The sequence below is a fragment of the Falco peregrinus genome, chromosome 8 (genome assembly GCF_023634155.1).
Source record: "Falco peregrinus isolate bFalPer1 chromosome 8, bFalPer1.pri, whole genome shotgun sequence".
NCBI lineage: Eukaryota > Metazoa > Chordata > Aves > Falconiformes > Falconidae > Falco > Falco peregrinus.
In genome coordinates, this window is record NC_073728.1 from 6,095,306 (window position 1) to 6,118,160 (window position 22,855).

General features: G+C 40.6%; 1 protein-coding gene across 3 annotated transcripts in view; it reads right to left on the minus strand.

The window, feature by feature from the left end:
• DIP2A (disco interacting protein 2 homolog A) overlaps positions 1-22,855 on the minus strand; it is a 122,093-nt gene that overhangs the window by 28,202 nt on the left and 71,036 nt on the right. For all 3 annotated transcript variants that reach the window (XR_008748623.1, XM_055813197.1, XM_055813198.1), the window contains exons 6-18: positions 18,659-18,787; positions 17,734-17,853; positions 16,329-16,526; positions 14,569-14,660; positions 14,210-14,320; positions 13,338-13,461; positions 12,955-13,064; positions 12,421-12,523; positions 10,669-10,733; positions 10,255-10,348; positions 9,684-9,803; positions 8,155-8,269; positions 6,895-7,034 (exon numbers count right to left, since the gene is read on the minus strand). Coding sequence is in view for 2 of the 3 variants with exons in the window: in XM_055813197.1 (XP_055669172.1) it covers positions 6,895-7,034; positions 8,155-8,269; positions 9,684-9,803; positions 10,255-10,348; positions 10,669-10,733; positions 12,421-12,523; positions 12,955-13,064; positions 13,338-13,461; positions 14,210-14,320; positions 14,569-14,660; positions 16,329-16,526; positions 17,734-17,853; positions 18,659-18,787 (1,521 nt within the window). In the remaining variant the exon portion in view is untranslated. The remainder of the gene's footprint in view (positions 1-6,894; positions 7,035-8,154; positions 8,270-9,683; positions 9,804-10,254; positions 10,349-10,668; positions 10,734-12,420; positions 12,524-12,954; positions 13,065-13,337; positions 13,462-14,209; positions 14,321-14,568; positions 14,661-16,328; positions 16,527-17,733; positions 17,854-18,658; positions 18,788-22,855) is intronic.

A 22,855-nucleotide genomic window follows, 5' to 3' on the forward strand; every position in this document is an offset into this window, starting at 1 on the left:
GTTAAATTATACTGTATGAACTATATCAATTAGTCATGAAAAAAAAAATACATTTTGCAATTCAGGAGGAAAAACTGGAAGAAAAGGCCATTTAAAATGTAATGGTAAATCGAAACAGAATAAATAGTTTATTACCACAGGAAATAACTTGAGTTAATCGCAAAACTTTTAAGCAATGATGCAGAGATAAGTGTTAATAACTAGAGAAAGCACACCAATTTGCAGGCATACACAAATGCTGCAGTCCTCAACTCATTCACAAACATGGAAAACCCAACAGATTAGCCTACAGTCCCAAAATGATGCTCCATCCATGAAACCCAAGGACAATCCTATCACCCTGATCAAGTAAGAAAAAATACTTACCAGTAACCAATGTATGATACAGGTAGTCTACACGTACATTCTAACAGCAGGCAGAGTTCTGCCCTGCCATGTGATACTGCAAGGTTTTCCTTTTGCAGTATCTGTAGAGCCTGTACTCTCGCTTCTCCTTCTTTTCCTGCTTCATGTGACATACAAGAGAGTGCATCTACCACCATTTCAGTCTCTCTCAACAGCATTGCATCTGAAAAAGAATTAGAGAGAAGGGAAAAGCAGATGGGACGGGAATGTACATGTGGACTACACATCACGAAGAACACTGATTACTGATAAGAAAGTTTTCTTTCTTCAAATGAGTCCACATGTACATTCTTATAGATGATGACGCTCAGCGGTTAAGCCCTGCCATGAGACTTCTGGCAGAGGATGAGAACCGTACTGTGCAAACAAATGACTGCACTGATGCCCTACCAAAGACTGGATTCAGCTTTGATGTTTCAAGACCAGCACAACATGATGTAAGAAGAATGTCCGAGGCCTGCACAGCAGGTGGCTACTACCAAAAAGCGCCTGATGAGTGTTAGGAAGTGCTCTCTTGTTCCACTTTCTCAGTTTCACAGTGGATCCTTATGCAACTGATATCCATTTGGACTGTTACTGTGTGCCAGCAGTGGAACTCCAGGATCTTCTTGTAGCAAGCAAGTCTTCCTAAAAGCCCTGAGTCCATGAGAAAAAAAACAAGAGGGCCCTCCTTGCACTACAGTCTTTAGTTAGAACTTCTGCTCTGGAGGATAAAGCCTTAGGAAAAGCACTAACAGGCCAGGATGTAATGCCTCTACCACCACTCTGGAAGGTATCTGCAGGGTTTCCAGAGAAACCTAATCTTTGAAGAAAGCAGCACATGGGGATGTCCAGCGCAGGGACCTGAACCTTTCCCTGCTCCTCTGAGAAGGGCAATAGGCATAAAGCAGGTCAACTTCCTAGATAAGGATGCACAAGAATTTAGACTCTAGAGGTGGTCACACAAGCATGCAAAGCACAACAATTAAATTGGAAGCAAGCATCTCAACGCAAGTGTGCACACTGCCACAGATCTCCAGGAGAAGTTCTGCAGTGTTGCATTCTGTTGTGCCATCATGTGACAGACTGAAGCCAAGTGGAACATGCAGAACTGATTACTATGATAAATCCTAAGGACTGAGCAGGAATGAGGCACTGCTATCCCGCATTCACAACCTAAGGAAAAATAATGAAAGCTTCACATAGTTGTTCTGTAACAACTCCTTTCACGAATCAGGCACCAAGATAAAGCAACCAGATTCCTCTGCAGTGAAGATGTATTTTAACAACTACCAGAACGTAGGTTAATGTTTGCTGAGACGCGGACAGAAGAAACAGTAACATCCCAGACATCCACAGGCTGGAGACAAAGTAAGCATTCTGACATTTGAGAAATTCCGACCATCCTCCTTGAACTTCTGGGAAAAGTACGGAATACAGTCACAATCCGGAACTTGAAACTGTATATGCATGTTCATCTTGCAGAAGTCCAAGATCTGGCACCAACCCAAGGTTTTCTGCTGGAGTATAAAAAAGTAGCTGCTGCAGCAGTCCTATGAACCAGGCTTTGCATGATTAGGAGCTACAGGGACACAGGTCTTCTGGATTAGAGTGGGTTACTCTCCTGTCAAGGAAAGAATGTGAGAAGGATCCCAGTAAAAATAGAAATGCTTGGTCAGGAAGCAGCAGGGAGGCAAACTTAACTTGAATATCCCAAGTATCCATGTCCAGGTCCAAACACAAGGTACAATAAGCTTCTAAGATGACAGATGACATATCACATCCCAGTTGATGTGACAGTTGGAGGCACAAAACAGGCAGAAGAAGAGAGGTTTGGTACTCTCCCTACCATCTTTATCAGCCCAATTTGAAAAAACGAACTGAAGACTGTTATGAGCCAAATACTGCTTTTCCCAGAGAAAAACCATGCAGAATAGCCCAAGGTGGTCAACAGGTGAGGCAAAACATCATCCCTCCATCAGCTGTGGAGAAGATTCCAGGGGAATGCACACAAGGTTCACTTTCAAGAATTCCCATGCTATCTTTGATGGGATGGGAAGATTTCTTCGCGGGTGCTTGCACTTCCCTGGTGGCTCTTGTGATTGGCATTCACGATAGATAACGAAAGTGAACAGCCGAGGCAACTGAAGTGAATGTGGCATCAAGAGTGGCCTGTGGGTTAAACAGCAGTGATGTAAGACGTGATCCTGGTGCTGAGGGGTCTGTTGAATAAGATCCCCTAAGCCGGTGGGCTCAGTGTCTTAGAACAAATAGCAGGATCTGAAGAAAAGGAGGGCAAAAGTGGACCTTTTAACCAGCTGGTTCCTGACTGAAATACACCAGGATCTTCCAGGGTTATGAGATCAAAACCACTTGGCTTGACTGAACAAGCCTCAGCATGATTTACTAGTTCTTGGCTAGGAGACTATAAACGAAATTCAGAAATGTGAGCTTCTGTGTCCTAAGACGTTTGAAAGACTGGGCATGTAGCCCCTTTCAAGACCTTGAATGTTTTCAGTGGGGATCAGAAGATGGAACAAAGCCTTCAGGGATGGCACATGACTCAAATTAGGCCTTTGGTGAAAGCACAGCAATCTAAGGGAACAAAAAAAAACCCCAAAAAACCCAACCTACAAACCCAAAACCAGATAAAGAGCAAGACTCATCTGTCAGCAGAATAATTCAAGAGGGCAACTAACAAGAAAGGAAATGGTGGTATGTTCTCTCCTGTATGCCAAACATCACGTGAGAATGGACAAAGCACATCCTCCATGAATACTACACAGGAAAAAGCACAAATCTTACAAGGTAAGGCAAAAGTATATCCACTGTTAGAATGTACATGCAGGACTCACTTGAAAATAAGTCATTAATTTCCTTAATTTCTTTTCATTTGACACACATCTATAAATATCTGCTAGTGATTTTACTTTCTTCCTACTCTGGAAGCTTTTAACAATTTTAAATTTTCGATTTTTTTTTCTTTTTTTAGGAAACAGTCACAGGGAACAAAGTCATTGGATTCTTGTCTAGAAAAAACTGCATGTTCTGACCTAAGGAACGTACAGACAAATTTCTGCTAAAAACATACCTTCAGACCTGGAACTTTTATTATTAGGTCAGACTGAAGCTAATCTGCCCCATATAGGGATAGCGCAATGCTGAACACAGTTTTGACAGAGTTAATGAATGAAGTTGCTCAACTTCTGCTTAACCTACAAGTAGTTTTGCCAGTTGCTACTGTATTTTAAAATAGCAATAGCCATCAATTACAAGTCATATCACTTCAAGGGACTAAATGGACACACAGTGGACTGTTCTCCCCTCACAAAATCTGACGAGTAACTTGATGTTTCTTACTAATGTATAGAAAGTCATGGTAGTCTTGTCAACTGTCTGTCAATGGCATCCTAAACCAGAAGGGTCTGTTAGATTTGCCAGACAATGCTCAGGCATTTGACAAAGGAAGAGGAGTTTTGACAAAGATCCCTCTCACTACCCAATTAAGCATTTAACAAGGACAGGGACATGTTTTTCATTAATGACTGTGAAGAGGAAGGTGAAATTACTTACCCACAAACAAACAGGTAATTCTTCCAACATCATAAGGTACACTTGAACCTGCCACTGAGCAAATGCACTACGGAAGATTACCCAAGGGGACTTACAGCTGTAATGGCTGAACACGAAGCGTAGCTTAAGGTGCAACACAACTGTAGGCTGCTTTGCGCCTTAGTGTAGTCAAGCACACTGCCCAGACAGCAAGCCTACAGCGAAGCCAGGAGGATCTCCATGTGATAAATTGATCCAAAGGAAGATTTTAATTGATCCTGCATCAAATACCACTTTTTTAAACTCTCAAAAACCAGACCACCACCAAGTTCAACCTTAGCCAGTTCACCAAAGGATCCATGACTACCTGAAGGGCATGCAAACTTATTCCCTCTTGTTCCTGTGACTAACCCAGGCTCTGTGTAGAAGACTGGGAGCACAGCCAAATTTCAGTGGGGTTTAAAGGGGTCATCAGTAGTGTGAACAGCCGAACCAGGCAGCAGTGGTAGACCATGCCACCTGTAATCTCACTGAAGTGGAAAAATGACCATTCTGTTGAGACACAGAGGCCAGTCACAGCTGACCTGGGTCTTTGCAGACCAACTGTAACCATCTGAATTTGAACACTCAGGTGAAGCAATTCAGAAGCCATTAAACCACACTCATCTTTTTTTAATTTTTTTCCCTGCACTCATGTTTTCACACTGAGGCCACACAACAAAGCAGTCATTACCCTCAATGGCTGTATTCACATTGGCCTGCCCTTAACAAACTTACTTCCTAGAGCATTAAGTTGAAGTTATTTTGCTGTAAATTACCCAGCCCATCTATCTTGTCTCAGATCCACAATGCTATAGTATGCTCAAAGATCAAGAGCAGAAAAGAGAGATGGTGATCTAATTAATTGCCACAGCAAAGAGGACACAAGGATTTTTCACAGACCTACCCAGATACCACCTGCCTGAGGGTGCCTGGCACACTAAACTCCAGCAGGATCTGCAGGATACATACAGTTCTATGAACACGTCTAGGAATGTACTAAAACTCACTGGCTGGTCACAAAGTCCTTGCTCCCAGAACATTTTTAGTATCCTGTCTACCTAGAAGGTCACAATAGAGATGTTCAGTTCTCTGCAGTTAAATAAGTATGTTGGACATGAATCCCCCCAGGAACAGCTCCTTCCCCTTTATTTTGGTATGAAGTGCAGAGCTTCTACTTAAGTTGTTATTAGTAGCAGGAGTAAGATCTGAATGTGAATTGAAGTTCAGCAAGAATAACTGATCCACCAACCTTATTGGTTGCAAAGTGGTTCTGGGAGCAATGAGGAAAATGAACAAGATCAGTACCACTTGCTACGTGACGGCTGAAATTTTTATCACCAGACTGGAAAGGTGTCTGCCTCCTTACTCGTATCGAGGGCCTTGATGTATGGAGAAGAGCTGGTTGCTGAAATAGCACAAGATGGCTCCCCACCCTCACCCTGAGTATACGCTCTACAGAGAGGAGGGCTTGGGAACCCTCCTCTCCTATTCTTACTGGGACCAAGAACAGCAAAGCCACAGGTGCCAAGGGCATGGCCAGAACAAATCAGGTTCTTTGTTCATTACATAGTAAACCTGAAGGGGTAAGGAGAATTCCAGACAATCTGTCTCTCATCCTCTCCAAGCACACCTAACCCAGGTCAGGACAGGGCCTGAAGCTAGCAAAGCTACCTCTGACAGACAGTGCCAGGGAACGTTACACTACCAACCTAAGTGTTGCAATCTTCACTTCTGGAGTAGATGGCCCTAAGTGGTCTTTCAGGACACAGATCCCAGTCAATGTCCAGAGCCCTAGGTCTAGTTTGGCACCCTAACTTTATTAATCTTCTTCAGAGTGCTCTCCTCTCCAAGTAGGGCATGACTCAGCAGCCCTGCCTCAAAAGAGAACAGGAAAGAGACAAAGTCTCTTTGCTTCAGGCCACTTAATGGGCTGGGGAACAATACCCATATCTACCCCCTTTAGGAAGCCCAGTGTTGCACACAGTGGCCTCGCAGTGACATCAAACAGCTCCCTCAGCACTCACAGGTGAATCCCACCAGGGCCCATGGACTTGTGCATGTGCAGTTTCCTTAAGTATTCCTTAACTTCAGCTCTTCTACCAAGGGGATGTCTTCCTTGCTGAGGACTCTGGGTTTGTCCTGTTTGGAGAAAAGGAGGCTGAGGGGCGACCTCATTGCTCTCTACAGCTTCCTGAGGAGGGGACACGGAGAGGGAGGTGCTGATCTCCCTGGCATCCAGCGATAGGACATGCGGGAATGGTTCAAAGCTGTGCTAGGAGAGGTTTAGACTGGACATTAGGAAGCATTTCTCTGCCAAGAGGGTGGTCACTCACTGGAACAGGCTTCCTAGAGAGCTGGTCAATGCCCCAAGCCTGCTGGTGTTTAAGAGACATTTGGACAATGCCCTTAATAACGTGCTTTAACTTTTGGTCAGCCCTGAGTTGGTCAGGCAGTCGGACTAGAGAGATCATTGCAGGTCCCTTCCAACAAAACATTAAATTCCATTCTATTTCATCCTAACGCGTGGACTGTCACTTCTGGATCAAAGACAGTATTTCTTACTACACTTCACGTTTTGTTTTGTTCTGCTGTATTTGTCATTACACAGCTGTATGTCAGCACTAATGCTAACCAGTGAAAAAGAAAACAACTCTGCAGGCCAGCCAATAGCGTCCGCCCATACCAAAATGTGTGGTCATTCAAATTTATTGTGGATTAACCTCTACTGAAAACATTGAATAATCCAGTTGAGACAGTACTTAATCGTCACGCGTTTAAGTAATGCATCAAAACGTAAGTCATACTACCTTAACGGCACTTACAATTTGACATTTTTATTTATTTCACCAGCACAAGTATAAAATAGTAGATAACTCTCGTGGAGTATGCTTAAACCTACATGAAATGCTTTCTTACCTCCAGGCATAATCTGACCAACATCCTGCACAGTTAACACTGACAGCTTCTCTTCTGTATCCACTCTTATCACGCCGAAACTCAGACAATTCATAGACAGCACTGCTTTTCCTGGAGGAGGCCCACCCAGTTCTGGAGGTCTGAAAACAGAAAGTCAAATCAGGTATGAATCAACAAATCAATGGCAATATGGCCATCAAAAATAGCATGTGAGTCTCTCAGGCTTGTTAAGGTTAAGAGAAATAACTGTTTCTTGTTTTAAACAGAGTTCAAGACTGGTAATATATTTTAACTAGATGAAAAAAGAGCTATCACAAAACATCACATAGCTTCCTTGCACTCTAAAATGTTACAGAGAAGGTTTAGTTCTATTATGGACAAAGAAGTGTCAAGAATAAGCATTTGAAGGCTGATTTTTCAAAACACCAGGAAAAATTACCAAGTGTTTGAAGGGCTTGACACCTCTTACTCTAAGCAGAATTGACTGAGGACCAACAACTCCATTTTGTGTAACTGTTCAACTTTCAGGAAGGAACAGAGCAAAAGATTCCAGGTGCTGCTGTAAAAAATAGGTAAGCACAACTCTTTAAAACTAGGAAATGTCAGTCCTCCCATCAGAGAAAGTACTTTCCAAAATCTCAAACTTTTTTGTTTCAAGTTTTCTTAAATTGTTTTTCTGAAAAAGCACATTTTGATCAAAAACCACCATAAAAAATTCCAGCATATTCGATCCATATGTCTACTAATAATCAAAGTATTTCCTTTTTTTCAGAGCACCCCTTGCTATCTCCAGAAATTCAATGGTATTTTTCAGACCAGTTACAAATATTTTTTTCTTTCTTTAGCCCCCTGTTTACAAGACATTGTATATAAGCAATTGAAGATTCAGCATCATCATCTTCCTCCCAAATAAGTAACAGTCTTGATTTTGGGGGTATTTTATAAAGGTCTTCCAGCAACATCAGTGAGGATGAGACCTCTTTTTCCCAAGCAGTAAAAAAAAACCAACCCAGCCCAAACCCCAAACTCTCATGACTGACTACTTTTAGGAAATATTAAACTTTTTAAAGCAAAACCAAAACAAAACCCATCCATCCTTCGGTGAGGGAGATACCTGCAAGCCTCAGACTTCCTCTGTCTGGGTCTTTGGGCTCCTTTATGCAGAAAATGGTCTTTTCTGACTAACATTTTAACGTTTCAATAGTCAGATACGTTTCAATAGTCAAGAAATGCAGTTCACTTCTCAGAAAAGAGAATTACCTGCGAATAGCAACAGTTAGTGCCTCAGAAGAACTAGCACAGGGGCAGATTACTTCTGGCCTCAAGCCTCTGGACTGAAATACATTCAGGAATGCATCACATGAAGATATTGACCCTAAAAAGAACAATCGCACAACTAGAAACATTTCACCAAAGCTTGAGCCGTAGGATTTCCAAGTCTACACTTAGCTCAGCTACACAAATATGGTTGTACCTGCGCATAAAACCAATATACTTTCAAACTGTCTAAAAGACATTCCAGCCTATTACTATGTGTTACAATTTGGAGAAAAAACAACTGCATACTCTCTTTCTCTGGGAGCGCTCTGTAACACTTAACTTTATGGACAGTCCTTCAGCAATCACAGTATTTTGTCACTAAGGGTAACTGTATCTGTCAGTTTCCTATATAGCTCCTATAGGAGTGTTTCTCACAGAGGTCACAGAACCAAAGCGTTTAGAAATTAACATCAAATACTTCTGACATATCTTCAGTTCAGAACTCTAACTGGCCTTTAGCACTCAGCCCAAAATGCAAGAGGCTACCTCATCACCTACAGCTTTGTATTGCACAGTTGTGGCACAGCAGCATATAACACGAACCAGCAAACTTCACTGATTTTATGACATCCTACGTATCATTTCATGTCAATTCATGTAAGAGTACAGCACTGACGAAAGTATGAAGTTGAAAAAACCATGAATTTACACAGCTAAGAAATGCAAACAGCAATGAAAAAGCAGCAGCATCACTAGCTTACAAACAGCATCTCATTACAGAATGAACTGCCTAACTTTGCAAGCATCAGCTCTGAAACAATGCTTACAGCAAATACAATCATAGCAAGACTATTTCAAGCTTTCACCTTCTGCCAGCACCTTGCTGACCTCTCATCACGCAACTCCAAGGAACCTGAAATACTATTGATTTTCTGGTGTATATGAGAACAGCAAAACTAAGCAACTAAGGTATGTATATTCTTGCCTCTTGCAAAAAAAAAAAAAAAAAAATACCAACCCTCCCAGCTGCTTTCTCAAATTACTGTAAACCACCACCATACAACTGACAGAAAAAGGCAAGAACCTACCGCATATTCTAGTTAATAGTTGTCATGGTTTTGAGCTAAGGCTGTGATTGCTCCCATTTTTATGTCCTTGCACGTGACTGAGACAAGCCCTAGGGTCACGTACAGAATCAGACACACTGCAACTCAAAGATTTTATGTCTACATGCAATACATGAGCAACTACTTTGAAACTGGCATTACAATTTACTTGAAATTTTTAAAAGCCTCTTTCAAATCACATTGCCTACTATTCCTTCTATGAAGAACAGATCCTTCAGAACAATTTCTATGGAAGTTTTGCTCCAGTGTCCTTGGCAAAGAAATATTGCTGCTGTCTGTTTTGCTGAGGACGAACTATAGCCAGTGCTGCTGAGATCCTACAGTCCAGATCCAAAGATCTGTGATTTACAGCGTGCTTCAGCTCACCTTGGACCGACACTCAGAAAATGCATCCATACTCACATGGATTAGCTCCATCTGCCACTATTAACATTCGTAAAGAGCTCAGACTGACGTCTCTCTGATCCCTCTGAGCCAAAAGTGACCAGTGCATATCACGGGACTTCACTACTGCTACACGGGCTGAAAGTAAAAAAAATAATTATGGTGTGTGTGCAGAACAAAACAAAGTCCAATTATAAATGTATATAAATATTTTTGTGTATTTACGTAAATTTATGAAACAAATACAACTGCCAAATATGTAACTAATATGACGTGTATACTCAACGTCTCCAGATGGACTTGATTATAGAATTTAAATGTTTGGTATAAATTCAAATACTGAGATAAGAAACACCGTTTCTTTAAAAGTCTATCAGAAGAAGCCATCAATGTCACTCATCAATGAATCTATCAGTACAAGTAACACTGAAATGGAGTCCCCAGTTGCTAAAGATGTGGCAGAGAAAGTTATCTGGATAAACAGCAGTGGCCTCAGCTTAGAGCAGACGTTTTACACAAACTAATTATTTTTATTTTTTTTTAAATCATCCAAAAAGAGATGGGTTAAGTAAAAATCCTTTAAGGTTACCTTTGTATGAGCAGACTTTCTGTATCCAGGAAAGTGGATTAACCTTCATTAATGCATAGGGAATACTGATGACATGCATCCTGTTCATAACACTCTATCAGAAAAATATTTAAAAAATAAACTTTCAGGTGGTTCAAAGAACACACAACATGTACCAACACTTTAAAAAAAAAACACCAAAAAATTCATTACAGCTACAATGTAACTCTTACATGTAATTGTTAGTGAAAACTATGTGACTTAGTAAAAACATAAGCTATGTCTGTGCAGTCTGTTATTGAAAAAGTAACACTTTATTCTGAAAAAAATAAATACTGAAACATAAACAGAGTTTATAACCTCATTCCGAAACCAGCACTCTACCCCTGAGAGAAGCAACTTGCTGCAGTTCTTTCCGTTCATTCAAATACTCACCGTTAATACTCCATGCCAAAGACCAGCATCTCTTTTGAAATCCAAGACATTTGTTAGCGTTTCAGCTGAAAGCAAAGGAAAAACTATCAGACTTAAGAAGCGTATTTATGAAAATATTTAAACACCCAAAATATTTGTTAAAGCAACTATGAAACTTCCAGCACTACTAAGAAATCAAAGTTACGTTGCCATGCTTCTTGTCTATAACACACAGACTGCTTAAGCTGGAAGTGTCTTATTTTTCTTACAACAATCATCTTTGTATTATGATAACAGATTAGATTGTTACAAGGTATACTGGGTATGGCTTACACAGAACACAAACCTTGTGACAGCATCTCTAGCGTGTGGCAATAGCTTTGAAAAATGAACATACAAGAGGACAAGAGAATTCAGTGCCCTCTGTGAAGATCGAAAATGTTAATGGCCAGTAACATGTTACTCCGCAATTGTCTGAATTAACACGTGTGGACCCCTTTGGTCCATAACTAGCTGCCATCATCCTTTCAGGATTCAGGAATCACTGTACAATCCTTTACCTACAAGCTGGGTGCACTGCCCCCTCTCCTGGCACGGTTCTTGTAGTCGGCAGCTGTGATGGGAAGGTGCCCCAAAATGAAAACGGGAGAGTCCTCTTTGGTAAGTGAAAAGAATACAGACACCTCACTGTGAAAACCTCTTTTACCCTATCATACTACTTATGTGGACTTGAAAGCACTACCAGGCATAAACCGATTGCCCAAATGAGGAAGGAAAGAACCCCACAAGTGCAAGAGAGGACAGTTAGCAACTGTTTGCAGCCTGCTCATGCCCTCAAATGCAGTACCTACGATCACAGACCTAGTGTAAGTAATCGGACCACGTGACTTGCACTGGGACTTCCAACTTTGTGATCTAGGCAGGCAGGGTTATCAAAGGTGCAAGAGCAGTAAGGCCAAGCAAGTTGGGGTGGTTTTCAATAGGGTAACTCGGACTTTCTTGATCAAGCCTGTCTTTCGGGGGTCAAGTCACACTCCGAGGAATCACAAAAGTAGAAGAGCTGTAAGGCCTATGATGGATATTACATCCCACCGAGTCATTACTGGCTTTCAAGTCAGGACTTCCAAAGGCCTTCCCTTTCGTCAATAACCGCAACTCTTCCCCCGAAGAGGTAAGAAGCTGCGTAACTGACACCAGCCTGTCTGCACGGCACACCAGTCTGCACTGTTAGAGCTGCTACAACTGCAACGGGCAGCATCCAATGCTCTTCAAAGAGATCCAAGCTACCCAAATGGCCTCCAGGATCAGTTTCTGCGGGGAGGGCTCTTCAACTCCACACGTGGGCATCTCAAACTGGCCTACTCATGACTTCTTAAAGTGGCCAGTGTGTTCAAAAGGCATTAGGGAGGGCAAACCACATTTGTAGCAAAGCTGTTTTCAAGATGATGAAAAAAAAAATAAATCAGTATAGCTCTTATCACCAACTAACAGATTTATGAAGACTGAAAAATCCAAACGTCTGAATAAAATCGATAAGGATCTTAGGTTAAAAAAATGTTAATACATTATGATTATGGTTTCAAAACTGGCTTCTTATTTTCCTTCACATAGCACACCAATTTTGAATGCGCAAGTTTGTCTTCCCCTTTGCAGTCAAAGCTACTACTGCTTATCTAAAGTTCTTTTAAGACACTAAACATGACTTTGCAGCGTAAATTGTCGGAATATTCAAAGTTACGAGTATCATTTTAAAGCTGTACCTATCTAACTTACCTTCTGAATAACCACATGCCTGCGTCAATGCATGACAGTGTGCCAGCATGGAAGCATGAGATATAGTAATGCCCACTGTGCTGCCCTCTTTACTTGTTTTGTACTGAAAAGAGAAAGTTTACATATGCGTTAGAATAACACCAAAATGTAGAAAATTTATAGCTCTGAACTGAAAGGACATTTTATTACAAAAATGAAGCAAGCTTCTTAAAAAAAATCAAAAAGCTACATAAAGAATACGTTTGTGTTCAGAGAACACAGTACTATCATATGAAATCTGACTGTTTCTCTACTCCAATTAAACAAATCATCTCAGGGATCCAAAAATGCCAATAATCCCCAATCTTCAATTTGATCCAACACAACCACTCAAATGACAGTTTGCCTGGCAACCCTGAGGGAAGCATTCTTGTTCCACAGTTAAAAATAATACAGTCATCTCTCCTATTGCATCAAGAGATTAAAGGAAGAAAACATGCTGTGACAGAAACTGCAAGAGAGTAACCGTAGATTAGGCATATTATACTGGATCACCTCAATATAAGCAATCTCAGCAGTGGCATCCCGTACTTGTGGATGCCAGTCCTTAGCTGGTTTTGCCAGATGCTTCCCATCAATCACAAACCAAATGAGACGAGGCCAGCCTTCAAGGAAAGAGAAAAGCTACTGTCATTACAGTTCCAAAGTCTGTTTTCCCTCCCTGCCCCGGCATTCGGGGATAACACCACAAGGCAGGCAAAGGCTGCAGCATCACCCCTCTGACAGGGAGCAGCACTAAGTACTGCCTTGACAATTAAGGCAATCGTTCTTTGCATGTAAGCTAGAAGCATGCAAGCAAACTCAAAGATTGTTGTTTAATAGCAGCAATGGGTATTTTCTTTATCCTATAAAGACATTTGAGTAGCTTAAAAACATACCTTTGAATGTAACCACCTCGCCAGTCTGAGCTTTAGGAAGGCCTTTTTGACAGGCGTCAGTGGTTAAAGCTAGTGTTACCCCACAGCTGCCCAAAAGAAATCCAATCTGCTGGCTGCCAGCATCCTACAGAGAAAACACGTTATAGCAAACTTATAAATAATGAAGCCTTCATATGGTTTACTGTAACTTTTCCATGTTTAGAAAATATTAAGCCAATTTATATCACAGGAAAAAGTATGCTTCTAACCCGTAAGACCTTTTATGGAAGACAAAAGACAAATCTACACTCAAAAGGCTTAGTTTTGCTTAGTGCCGACAAAGTTAGATTTGGCAGCAGATCTGGCAAGCAATGGTAGCAAAGCAGTGTCAAAAGCAATGCTCGTGCAGCCCTCTCCAACCCAACAGCGATGTTTGCAAGTTCTGGTAGAACAGAGAGCTGGTCTGCTGCTGTTTCCGAGTCCTGCAGCACTGAAAAGCGCAGCCTGTGGCTTTTCAGTTCTTCCCTAATAAGCTCAATGTGTGTGGGATTATACCAGTATTTCCAATAACTATGGTGTCTCTGCCTGCCTACGCTCTCATTACTCAGCGTGAGAACTGAAAAGACAGCATTTCTGTGTTGTATTCTGAGAAACACTTTCACACATCTTTTAAAAAATAATGAATTAAAATAATTTCTGCGGTTCCATATCCTAAAAATAGTTAACTTACTAGCTTCAAACTATTTCCCCCCTTCCCCAGCCAAATATTAAAACACTTTCCAAGCACATAACATGCACTGAGTAGCTCAGCCGATGCACCATACCAGGCTTGAGACCCCACCCACTCTTCATTTATTTATGAAACCATAAAAATGCTGAATGTATTTGCCTACCTTTCTTGTTAGTGGAACTTCTATTGGGACAGGAATAAGTTCTGCCAGGAGACACCCATAAAATGCCACCATAAACATAACTGGATCGCTATTAGGAAATACGAGAGCCACCTACAAAAATACATTCAAATAACAATAAATGTTTTTTGTCGTCATTTGTGGGGTAAGGGCTGCATTTTCATTTGAGAAAAAGAAAATCTTCACAGCAATGTTCACATTCATATTTAAACCAGGAACAGAAATACTAAACGTTGTGGTAACATGCTATTACAAGCCACAGTATTACAAGATTTTCTTTAGCTAAAGCTGTTCCCCACTGACTGTTTTATCTGTGGAGATCATTTCCAGCAGCAGCCTACCCGGTCTCCAGGTTTCAGCAGTGGTTCATTCTTAGTGGTTAGCTTGTTTAGCAGGGTATACGCTAACTTCAAGCTTCGACTCCACAGCTTGCCTGAAGAAAAAAAAGACAATACAGAAATTAAAAAAAACAACCCCAAAACCTAAAACTTTAACACTTAATCGGCAAATCTCAGTGCCTTATATATGCACTAGGCAAGTCAGTTTTATTAGAACAAGGTCAACAGGCACATGAGCAAGTAATTTGGGAAAAGTGAACATTACTGTTGTGAAAGCAATGCCACCCCACAAACCTACTGCGTTCTTCCAATGTTTCAGTGCACACGCACACACACACACATGTAATCTGGTTGATACAACCTAACTGCAATTCCAAAAGGCACTTAACAAGACTCCTTCCTAAGGGCTCTTAGAGAAAGCAATCTGCTTGGGATAAAAAGAAAAATCCTAAACTGGCCAAAAAAAATTAACTGAAATTTAAGGAACAATGGGTAGGAGTACATGCCAGAATATGTGGCTCTGTGAAATGCCACTTCAGTGCCCTGTAGTGATCTACAGAGCTTTCAGTAATTCAGAATATAAAAATTATTCCAAGCTACTAAATACAAAGACAACAATCTAACTACTTATTTGACACAATATATAAATAAATTCTTAATTTGTAGCCTGAAAAAAACCCCCAACCCTCCACATTTGCTAAATAAAAACCCCACCTGTCTATAACAAACGGAGCAACAGCAAAACTCTTCCACCGTAAATGGTAAATCAAAAGCAAGAACCCCAAAAAATGCACGCCATGGCAAACCACGTGCCTCTGGAGCTCAGCTTTCTAGTACAGCGTCTTTACCATGGACTGACATCCACACTCAGATCCCTTCAGACCACGTAGCAACTACCAGTTATTTTATGTTTGTCAGCCTCAGACTTCTTCAATTCAACAGTTGGGTTTTTTCTGTGTAATTTCCAGTTACATAAAGAAAAGTTACACAGGACTCAAGTACCTCAAACCTCCAGTTCTTTATCGAACTGGCCATTCAGTGCAGCTAGCAGAAGTACAATTTAGAGCTTGGTTTCTTTTTAGTTTGTCTTTTCCTTTCCTTTCTTTAAATGCAGAATTAAACACGATATTCTAAACGGTTCTCAAAGCTCCACTGCAAAGCGATAAAACTAACGCAGCTGCTCAGCTACGTTTCCTAGTATACTTCATCTAAAAGAATGCAAACAAGAAATCTTAACATTATAACATACTATACAATGAAATGCTGCAGTTAGCTGTCCTGGGGGACACAATCATCTTCCAAAAAAATGAAATTACTACATCACTTGTATTGATTCAGGCAAGTTTCACTTCCCACAGTAACATCCTTAATATGCTCCTGAAATACAAGCCTTCTCTATAAGGATATGCAAGAATATGCTAAAATTTAGTATCTACTCTGGGAATCTGAAAAGTGCATTATTACTCATCTGTTTCTTCCTCCTATTTTACACCAGGCTATTTTTAGTGTTCTTTTAAGAACACCCCCCACCCCCCACGATTGTTTGAAATTTACAAACAGTCACTTGTAAAGAATCAATACCATAGACATTTTCCCTTCATTAACTTTCAAATGTTTTTCATATGCAATGAATTAGTAATTTGCATTCAAATAGCAATCTCAAAGTATGTACCATGAGCACAGTCAGCCCCTCTTAAGCAAAGCAAAGTGTTCATTCTGCAATGAACATCTAATCCTTCCTTACACTTACCACCAACACTTACCGTAGGTGAGCGTGTAAATAGCTTTCCCAGTCGTATCCAGTGCCGTCAGGCAAGGGGCTTTTGGCTGGGTAGTTCCCCAGCGCTGCAGGGCAGCCAGCAGAGAAGGTGGCCAGTTGGTTACCACACCTAAGGGTTCACCTTTGAGTACATTCATCTGATTTCCTTCAGGCTTTGGTTGATTTGGGTCAGGCTGTTGCACTAAAACCAGAGTAAAATGGCAAATATCAAACTTTACAATGTGTGCAAGTTACACTTAACAGACTATTCTACAAACTGTTCTCACCTTCCTCTTCCTCACAGCTATCATTACTTCTCTGCGTTATGATGATGCTACACTAATCATCCGTTGGTTCACAAAAAATAATTACCATCCCTACAGAGTTCTGATTCCACATTATTGAAAGAAAAGGGCCACAGGCACCGAATTTGAATCTCTAGTTTACTTTTTTCTCTGCTTTGGAAAGATGGTATTTTCTCTTTGTTCTGCACATCTATTTAAATGAAAGCCTAACCCAAGTCAAGAAGTGTTATCAGAGAGAACGGCTTCAATGACAACTGGTTGTTTATTTTTGCTGCACCAAATTCTCAAAAGGTAACAAAGAATGACACTATGCTTCTATGAAAATGTATTTTTAAAAAAAGCTGGATGATATGCTCCTTGTACAGATTATCTACAATTAAAGCTGCACTGCTCACAGAATATTTCATTTGATTTCCGGACCATGTCTCAGCGGTGGAACATTGCAGGGTTTGTATGCCATTTGGTCTCTGAGAAGCCTGCTGTTAAAATCCTGCCCCAAGCTGCTCAAGAAGGTGAAGTATCTTCATCTCAGTTATTAAAACAAAGTGACATTTGGATTTAGCTAACACTCAATCTATGCCATAGCTAAACCCAACAGTTCGAAGCGATGCTCTCTGCTCTCCACAATAACACACATGCACCTCAATGAAAAGACTAGAGCTGCAATCACTTTGTATCTTAAAGCATCAAAAAAATAGTACAGGGAATCTAGTAGCAGCTGCTCAAAAACGTCACATCAAGAACAAAATTTTCATTTACTCTTTAAGACTAAAAGAACAGAACGCAAATGATCCTCCAAACTCAGCTGATGCAGCTGGTTTTAAAGGCAGCTACATATTGCTAAGCAACTTCTCCATTTCTAAGATATGGGTTTTTTCCACCAGAAGAGAGAGGACAAGAGAACAAGTACACTAGGTGGGAGGGTTGAACTGAACATAGCTTCACTTCAGTGGTCATAACATACGACCATTCTCTCTCTGATTTAACAATTCCACCATGATTTTCTATTGGGAAGAGGAAAAGAAAACAACACTTGCTAAGAAGCATCTGTACTTTCCTGAACCGCTTACACAGAGAGAAAAATGCGTTTGAAAGAAAATTAACCTTCTAGCAGTTCTTCAAAATCATCAACAAAAAACTCTTTCAAAGGTGGGCGCTTTGGTCTTTTCAAGGTATTTAGAAGCTGCTGGATTTTAGAGGACACTCTGCTATTCACTGGGACACCTGCCAAACAGAAAAGACTTATTACTTACCATATATTAACAAACAGACTAAAACACATGCTGCCACACTGCTGACAACATTACGCTAAGCTCAGTGCAGCTTTCATGCGGAAGAGTCATTCAAGTTGAGCAGCTTGTTTGGAAAAAGCCAGCTTTAATCAGAAACAGTTTCAACCATGGATTTTTTGTTTTAAAACAACACTGTTGCCTAGCTACCTGGACGATGCATATACCTTCTCACACTTTAGCTTTTCAAACTGCTGACTGCTTCATGAGATTCCAATACAAACCTGAAGAATGTTATTTTCTTCAAGGGTCTAGGTATTTGCTGCATCTTAACATTCACCCAGTTCTGAAAGTGTGAGGATGCTTGGAAAAAATAAGTCAATCTTTCAATATTTTACAGGTCTAGGAAAAAATAATCACAACAAAACCCATTCTAAATGCTCATTTTCAATTGTATATGCGATATATTTTAAATGAAATATAAATATGTATGTTTATTTATATTTATGGCAATCTATAGCTCTGAGGTGATACAAAATCAAAACGTGAGACTGAAGGGCTTACATTGCCTTTTACCATAGAAATATATCCAGAAATGGGGGCATGGCTCCCACCAGCAGAAGATGGGGAACACAGAACAGGTCCCTCCCCTGTGACAGACCCACAGACACACCACACTGCTGCAGAGCTTTGGAGGGGCAGGTACGCAGCACACAACGGGCATCACGCTCTGTTACGCACTCGCTTATTCAGAAAAAGGGACACAAGACAGAGGGGTAGGAGGTTTGTAATACAATCACCATCTGCAGTTTCCAAAATGCTGCTGTTGTAGCCTCTGGGAACTCCTCGTACTGATGCTACCTGTGGACGCTCATGATGTAAATGTTCTACCAGGCCAGTGGTTACATCTGGAGGTGCAGAGTGGTTATCTGTAGAAAAGGAAGACAGACATGGGAGCTCATCAGTCATCTTAAGAATCAATATCTCCAAAGCTGCTTCTTAAAGCATTCTTGCTGTTTTCTCATGTGTTTTTAACAAACACTGATTTCTCTAATCAAACTGTAATCAAAATCTTCTAGATACAGAGGGAACCCTGAAAGGAACCAGCATGTCTTTCCAGAGTAGAGAGGGGCTATTCCAACTTGCCAAGGGATCCAAATTCTGACAAAAAAAGACAGCGGTGGTTCACTTCATCACTTCAAGGCGAAACCAAGGAGATCCATTATGAACAAACAGCACAAGTCTAGCTGTTTCTTCTGTGGTGCAGAGCAATGCTTCGGGAATATCATCATTCCCAATTTGTCACCTAGATTATGGAAAGGTTTTGTAGTGGAATCACAGGTTAGGAAGTGGCAGTATCCAGGAGAAGTGTTCGAACAAGAAAAAACAAGAATTGCAGGCCCAAAATATTCAGAATCCTAATGAGTAAAAATAGGAGTGCAAGAGGAAAGAGTTTAAGAACATGCTGCTGCGCTGTGCTGGAGGAACTGCTTGGGGTCACACAGCTCTGCGGTGATAGCTCCTGCAGGGCCTCAGCATGCCACAAACCCTGCAGGAAAGAACTCAAAAACATACGGAGATCTGGGCAATGCTGTGAAATGCATGTACTACCTCACCCATTTTGCAGAAACAATTAGCACTAAGATAACAAGTGCTCATAGCCCTGACCACAGATTTCCAGAGCTGACATGTAAGCCACCAGTCACCAGTACAGCTCTAAGCAGTTTTAGAGGGATCACCAGAAGAAAAAAAGAAATCCATTCCCATACTTTCCGATGGTCATCGCTGCAATGCCAGCTTTTGTATTGCAGAGACCTGCCTTGCTGAGTACAAAGCAAGGACCAAAACTCCTGTCATGTGGATAAGGTACCTGAAGGACAAAGTATCGCTTCATCTCTCTGATAAATGCCAGAACCAGTAACAAGAAGTGACAAATAAAATCAGCATAAAGCTGATCTGTATAACCATTTTATAGGGCATATAGACAGCCTGCACACTCCGAGTAAATTGAAACACTCTTGCTCTGTTCTATATACTTTTTTAGGTGCTTTTTAGTTGTTTATTTTCCTTAGCTTTACCGAAGTCCCAAAACAAGCAGCACAAAAATCAACCACAGAAAAGAGGGCACAGTCAAATGTACCTGGCTGCCATACTGCAAATATTAGCCCCTAAGTCCATACTTCTCACCTGAGAAACCCTGCAGTGATTATCCGTGTCTAAAGCTTTCGCTCCTTGGATACACCAGCAAGAACTACAATTAGGGACGTATGTGCAGTGGGGTTTCATCAGTGGAAGGCCCCAAAATGGCATTCCAATAGATGAAGTTGTCACCACTGAACATTAAGGCGACTCAAAATGTACGCTGAAAGTGACGTACACGTAGGTACAAATAAAACAATCAAGACAGGACAAGACAGACTGGCACACACTGTGAGACTTGGTGCACATCAGGGTCAGAAGCCGTGCATAAAGTACAGAAGTTGAAATGCTGCTGGATGCAGGTTTTACAGTGCATATTTCTGTTGGGAAAAAGCAATCTTCCACCCACATGCATGAGGCAAATATCCGAAATACAAAAGCTCTGCAATTAGATGCTCAGCAAATAACAGAAGAAAGAAGCTATTTGGGAACATTTTACAGAAGAGCTGTGTACTTGGGAACAGCTCAAAGAAATCACACAAAAAATGAGAATGCTCAGAAAAGGAACAAAAACCCCATTAACAATCATTCCCAACTGAAAACAAGCACAAAAATTTGCTATATATGGAGATGCTAATCTAGAGCATTCATGTATCTTACAAGCATCTCAGAGCCAAGGTTCACAAAAATCGATGTCCCTCACCACAGAGGGGAAACGGCAGGTGACCTTATGAACAACTTCTCTGCTGCCCACATCTATTTCACCTTGCATACAGCAGAGAACTGACTCCCTCCTAATTCTGCCTTGAGAAGGCAAAATTCTTTCTATGCATGCAGAAGGACCAAGTCCAGTTTTCAGGATTTATGCTCAAATAAAAACCACATTAGCTTCTTTAATTATTTAGGCATTTTATTAATGTATGCCCATGAGAAACCATTAAATTAGTCTGTATCATCTAGAGATACTGTGGCAAAGCAGAGAAAGAAGTGGTGAGTAGTTAAAAAAAAAAAAAAAAAGTCTTAACAGACTTGTGACTTCAGGAAAAATGTTAATTGGATTTAGACTGAAGTACCTTTCCATTATTGATTAGAAGACAGACATAAATGCAAAAGAGAGCAGTGGCCCAAGAAAGAACAAACGGGATATGATACAGAAACCAAAAAGCTAGGCATTAGAGAGAAAGTAGGCTCTAAGGGGGAATCTCAGGGTAAAGAAAAGTCCCCTCCCTAGCAGGAAGTCAGGTTAGACCTAGAGATGGCTATGTATGACTGGTTCGTCTCCAGGAAACCACTGGACCAAAACAGACATTTAAAAGAAGTTTATTACATTGCATGGGAACAATAGGAGAAAAGAAAAAAACAACCAAACCACCAGAAGAGTGCACCAACCCAGCCAGAACACAAAATAGCATCCACAAGCCACTACTTCATTCTTGCATTTACTCTTCCATAAACGCTTTGAAACAGTTTCTAAACACACTTCACTCTTACAGCTCCTGTAAAACCGCTTACAGAGCCATGGCACTTCAGAACACCTACGCTTATAACGCTGCTTCCCCTTAAAAAACCAAACTGTAAGTCGTTCAGTAACTAGTGGGTCAATACCATGATAATCCCTTTTTCCAGCTACTCTAACAAGAGCTAAGTTGGGAAATACTCCATAGCTGAGATGGTGACCTTGAAAAAAACCCAGACACACTGGCAGCCTTATTCATTTTAAAGAAAATATTAGACTACAAAAAAGAAGCCCCCCAAACAACATCCAGATGTTCTCCTTGCTTTTATAGCTGATCAACGAACAGCTTAAAAACAATGCATATTCCTATCTGACTTTATTAATTACTGTAACCTTGCACTTGCAACACTGCAGTCTACTGCTTGGGTATTTAGTACAATTCATCATTAAAAATGCAAGCCGGAGAAGATGAGCCGCAAGGGAACGATCTGCTAAATTTAAATTCTCTGACATATCAAAATTGTGAATAGTTATTCAGTACATAGTCAAAATACCAAATATTTTAGTAAGGCACAGTATTTAAAATATATAAGATGCCTTTTATAATGCTGATGGCAGCATATTAACTGAGAAAATAAATTGTCTTCTATGCTCTAGGACAAATTAAAAGGGTCCTTTTTGAAAGTATACTAGTATTTATCGATAATCAGAAAGGTTTGCCACGTAAGAACTGCCTAAGTTTTCATATTCTTGTGAGCAAGGAAGACTACAGACAAACATGAAAAATGTCACAACTGAATTGTTACCAGACATGCACGAATGTTACCCAGCTAGAAATGAAAATTGATGGAACATGGCAAGCATTTCAGAAATGAGGAAGATTATTCTTATGCAGAAGGACATTTAATTTTTTGTCAAAGGCACTGGAAATTTTACCTTTCTGAATATTTTTAGTAGAACAGCTCTTAATGATCCCTGAGCTCCCTTCCTGATAGATAACGTAATTGCACACTTATTTCCCATTAATGAAATTTCAAACCACTCCGCTGCATGTAGTCCAACATTTAACTGCTTAAAAGCTGGACTTTCAACTGTAAATAAGGCCTTGATTTTGCATACAATTTTGATAATTAAATATCTGATGAATAGGTCTTAAGAAGCTAGTTGTGAAATTTGCTGTGTATTTCTATGGCCTGAGACAGATGTAACAGGATGCTGTGTTACATTTTGTGTATTTTTGAAGCTTTTACAGCTATATTAAGAATTTCATCAATCATGCTTGGAATTACGGAGAGCCTCCATGGAATCACAGAATGGTTTGGGTTGGAAGGGACTTTAAAGACCATCTAGTTCCAACCCCCTGCCTTGGGGCAGGGACACCTTCCACTAGATGAGGTTGCTC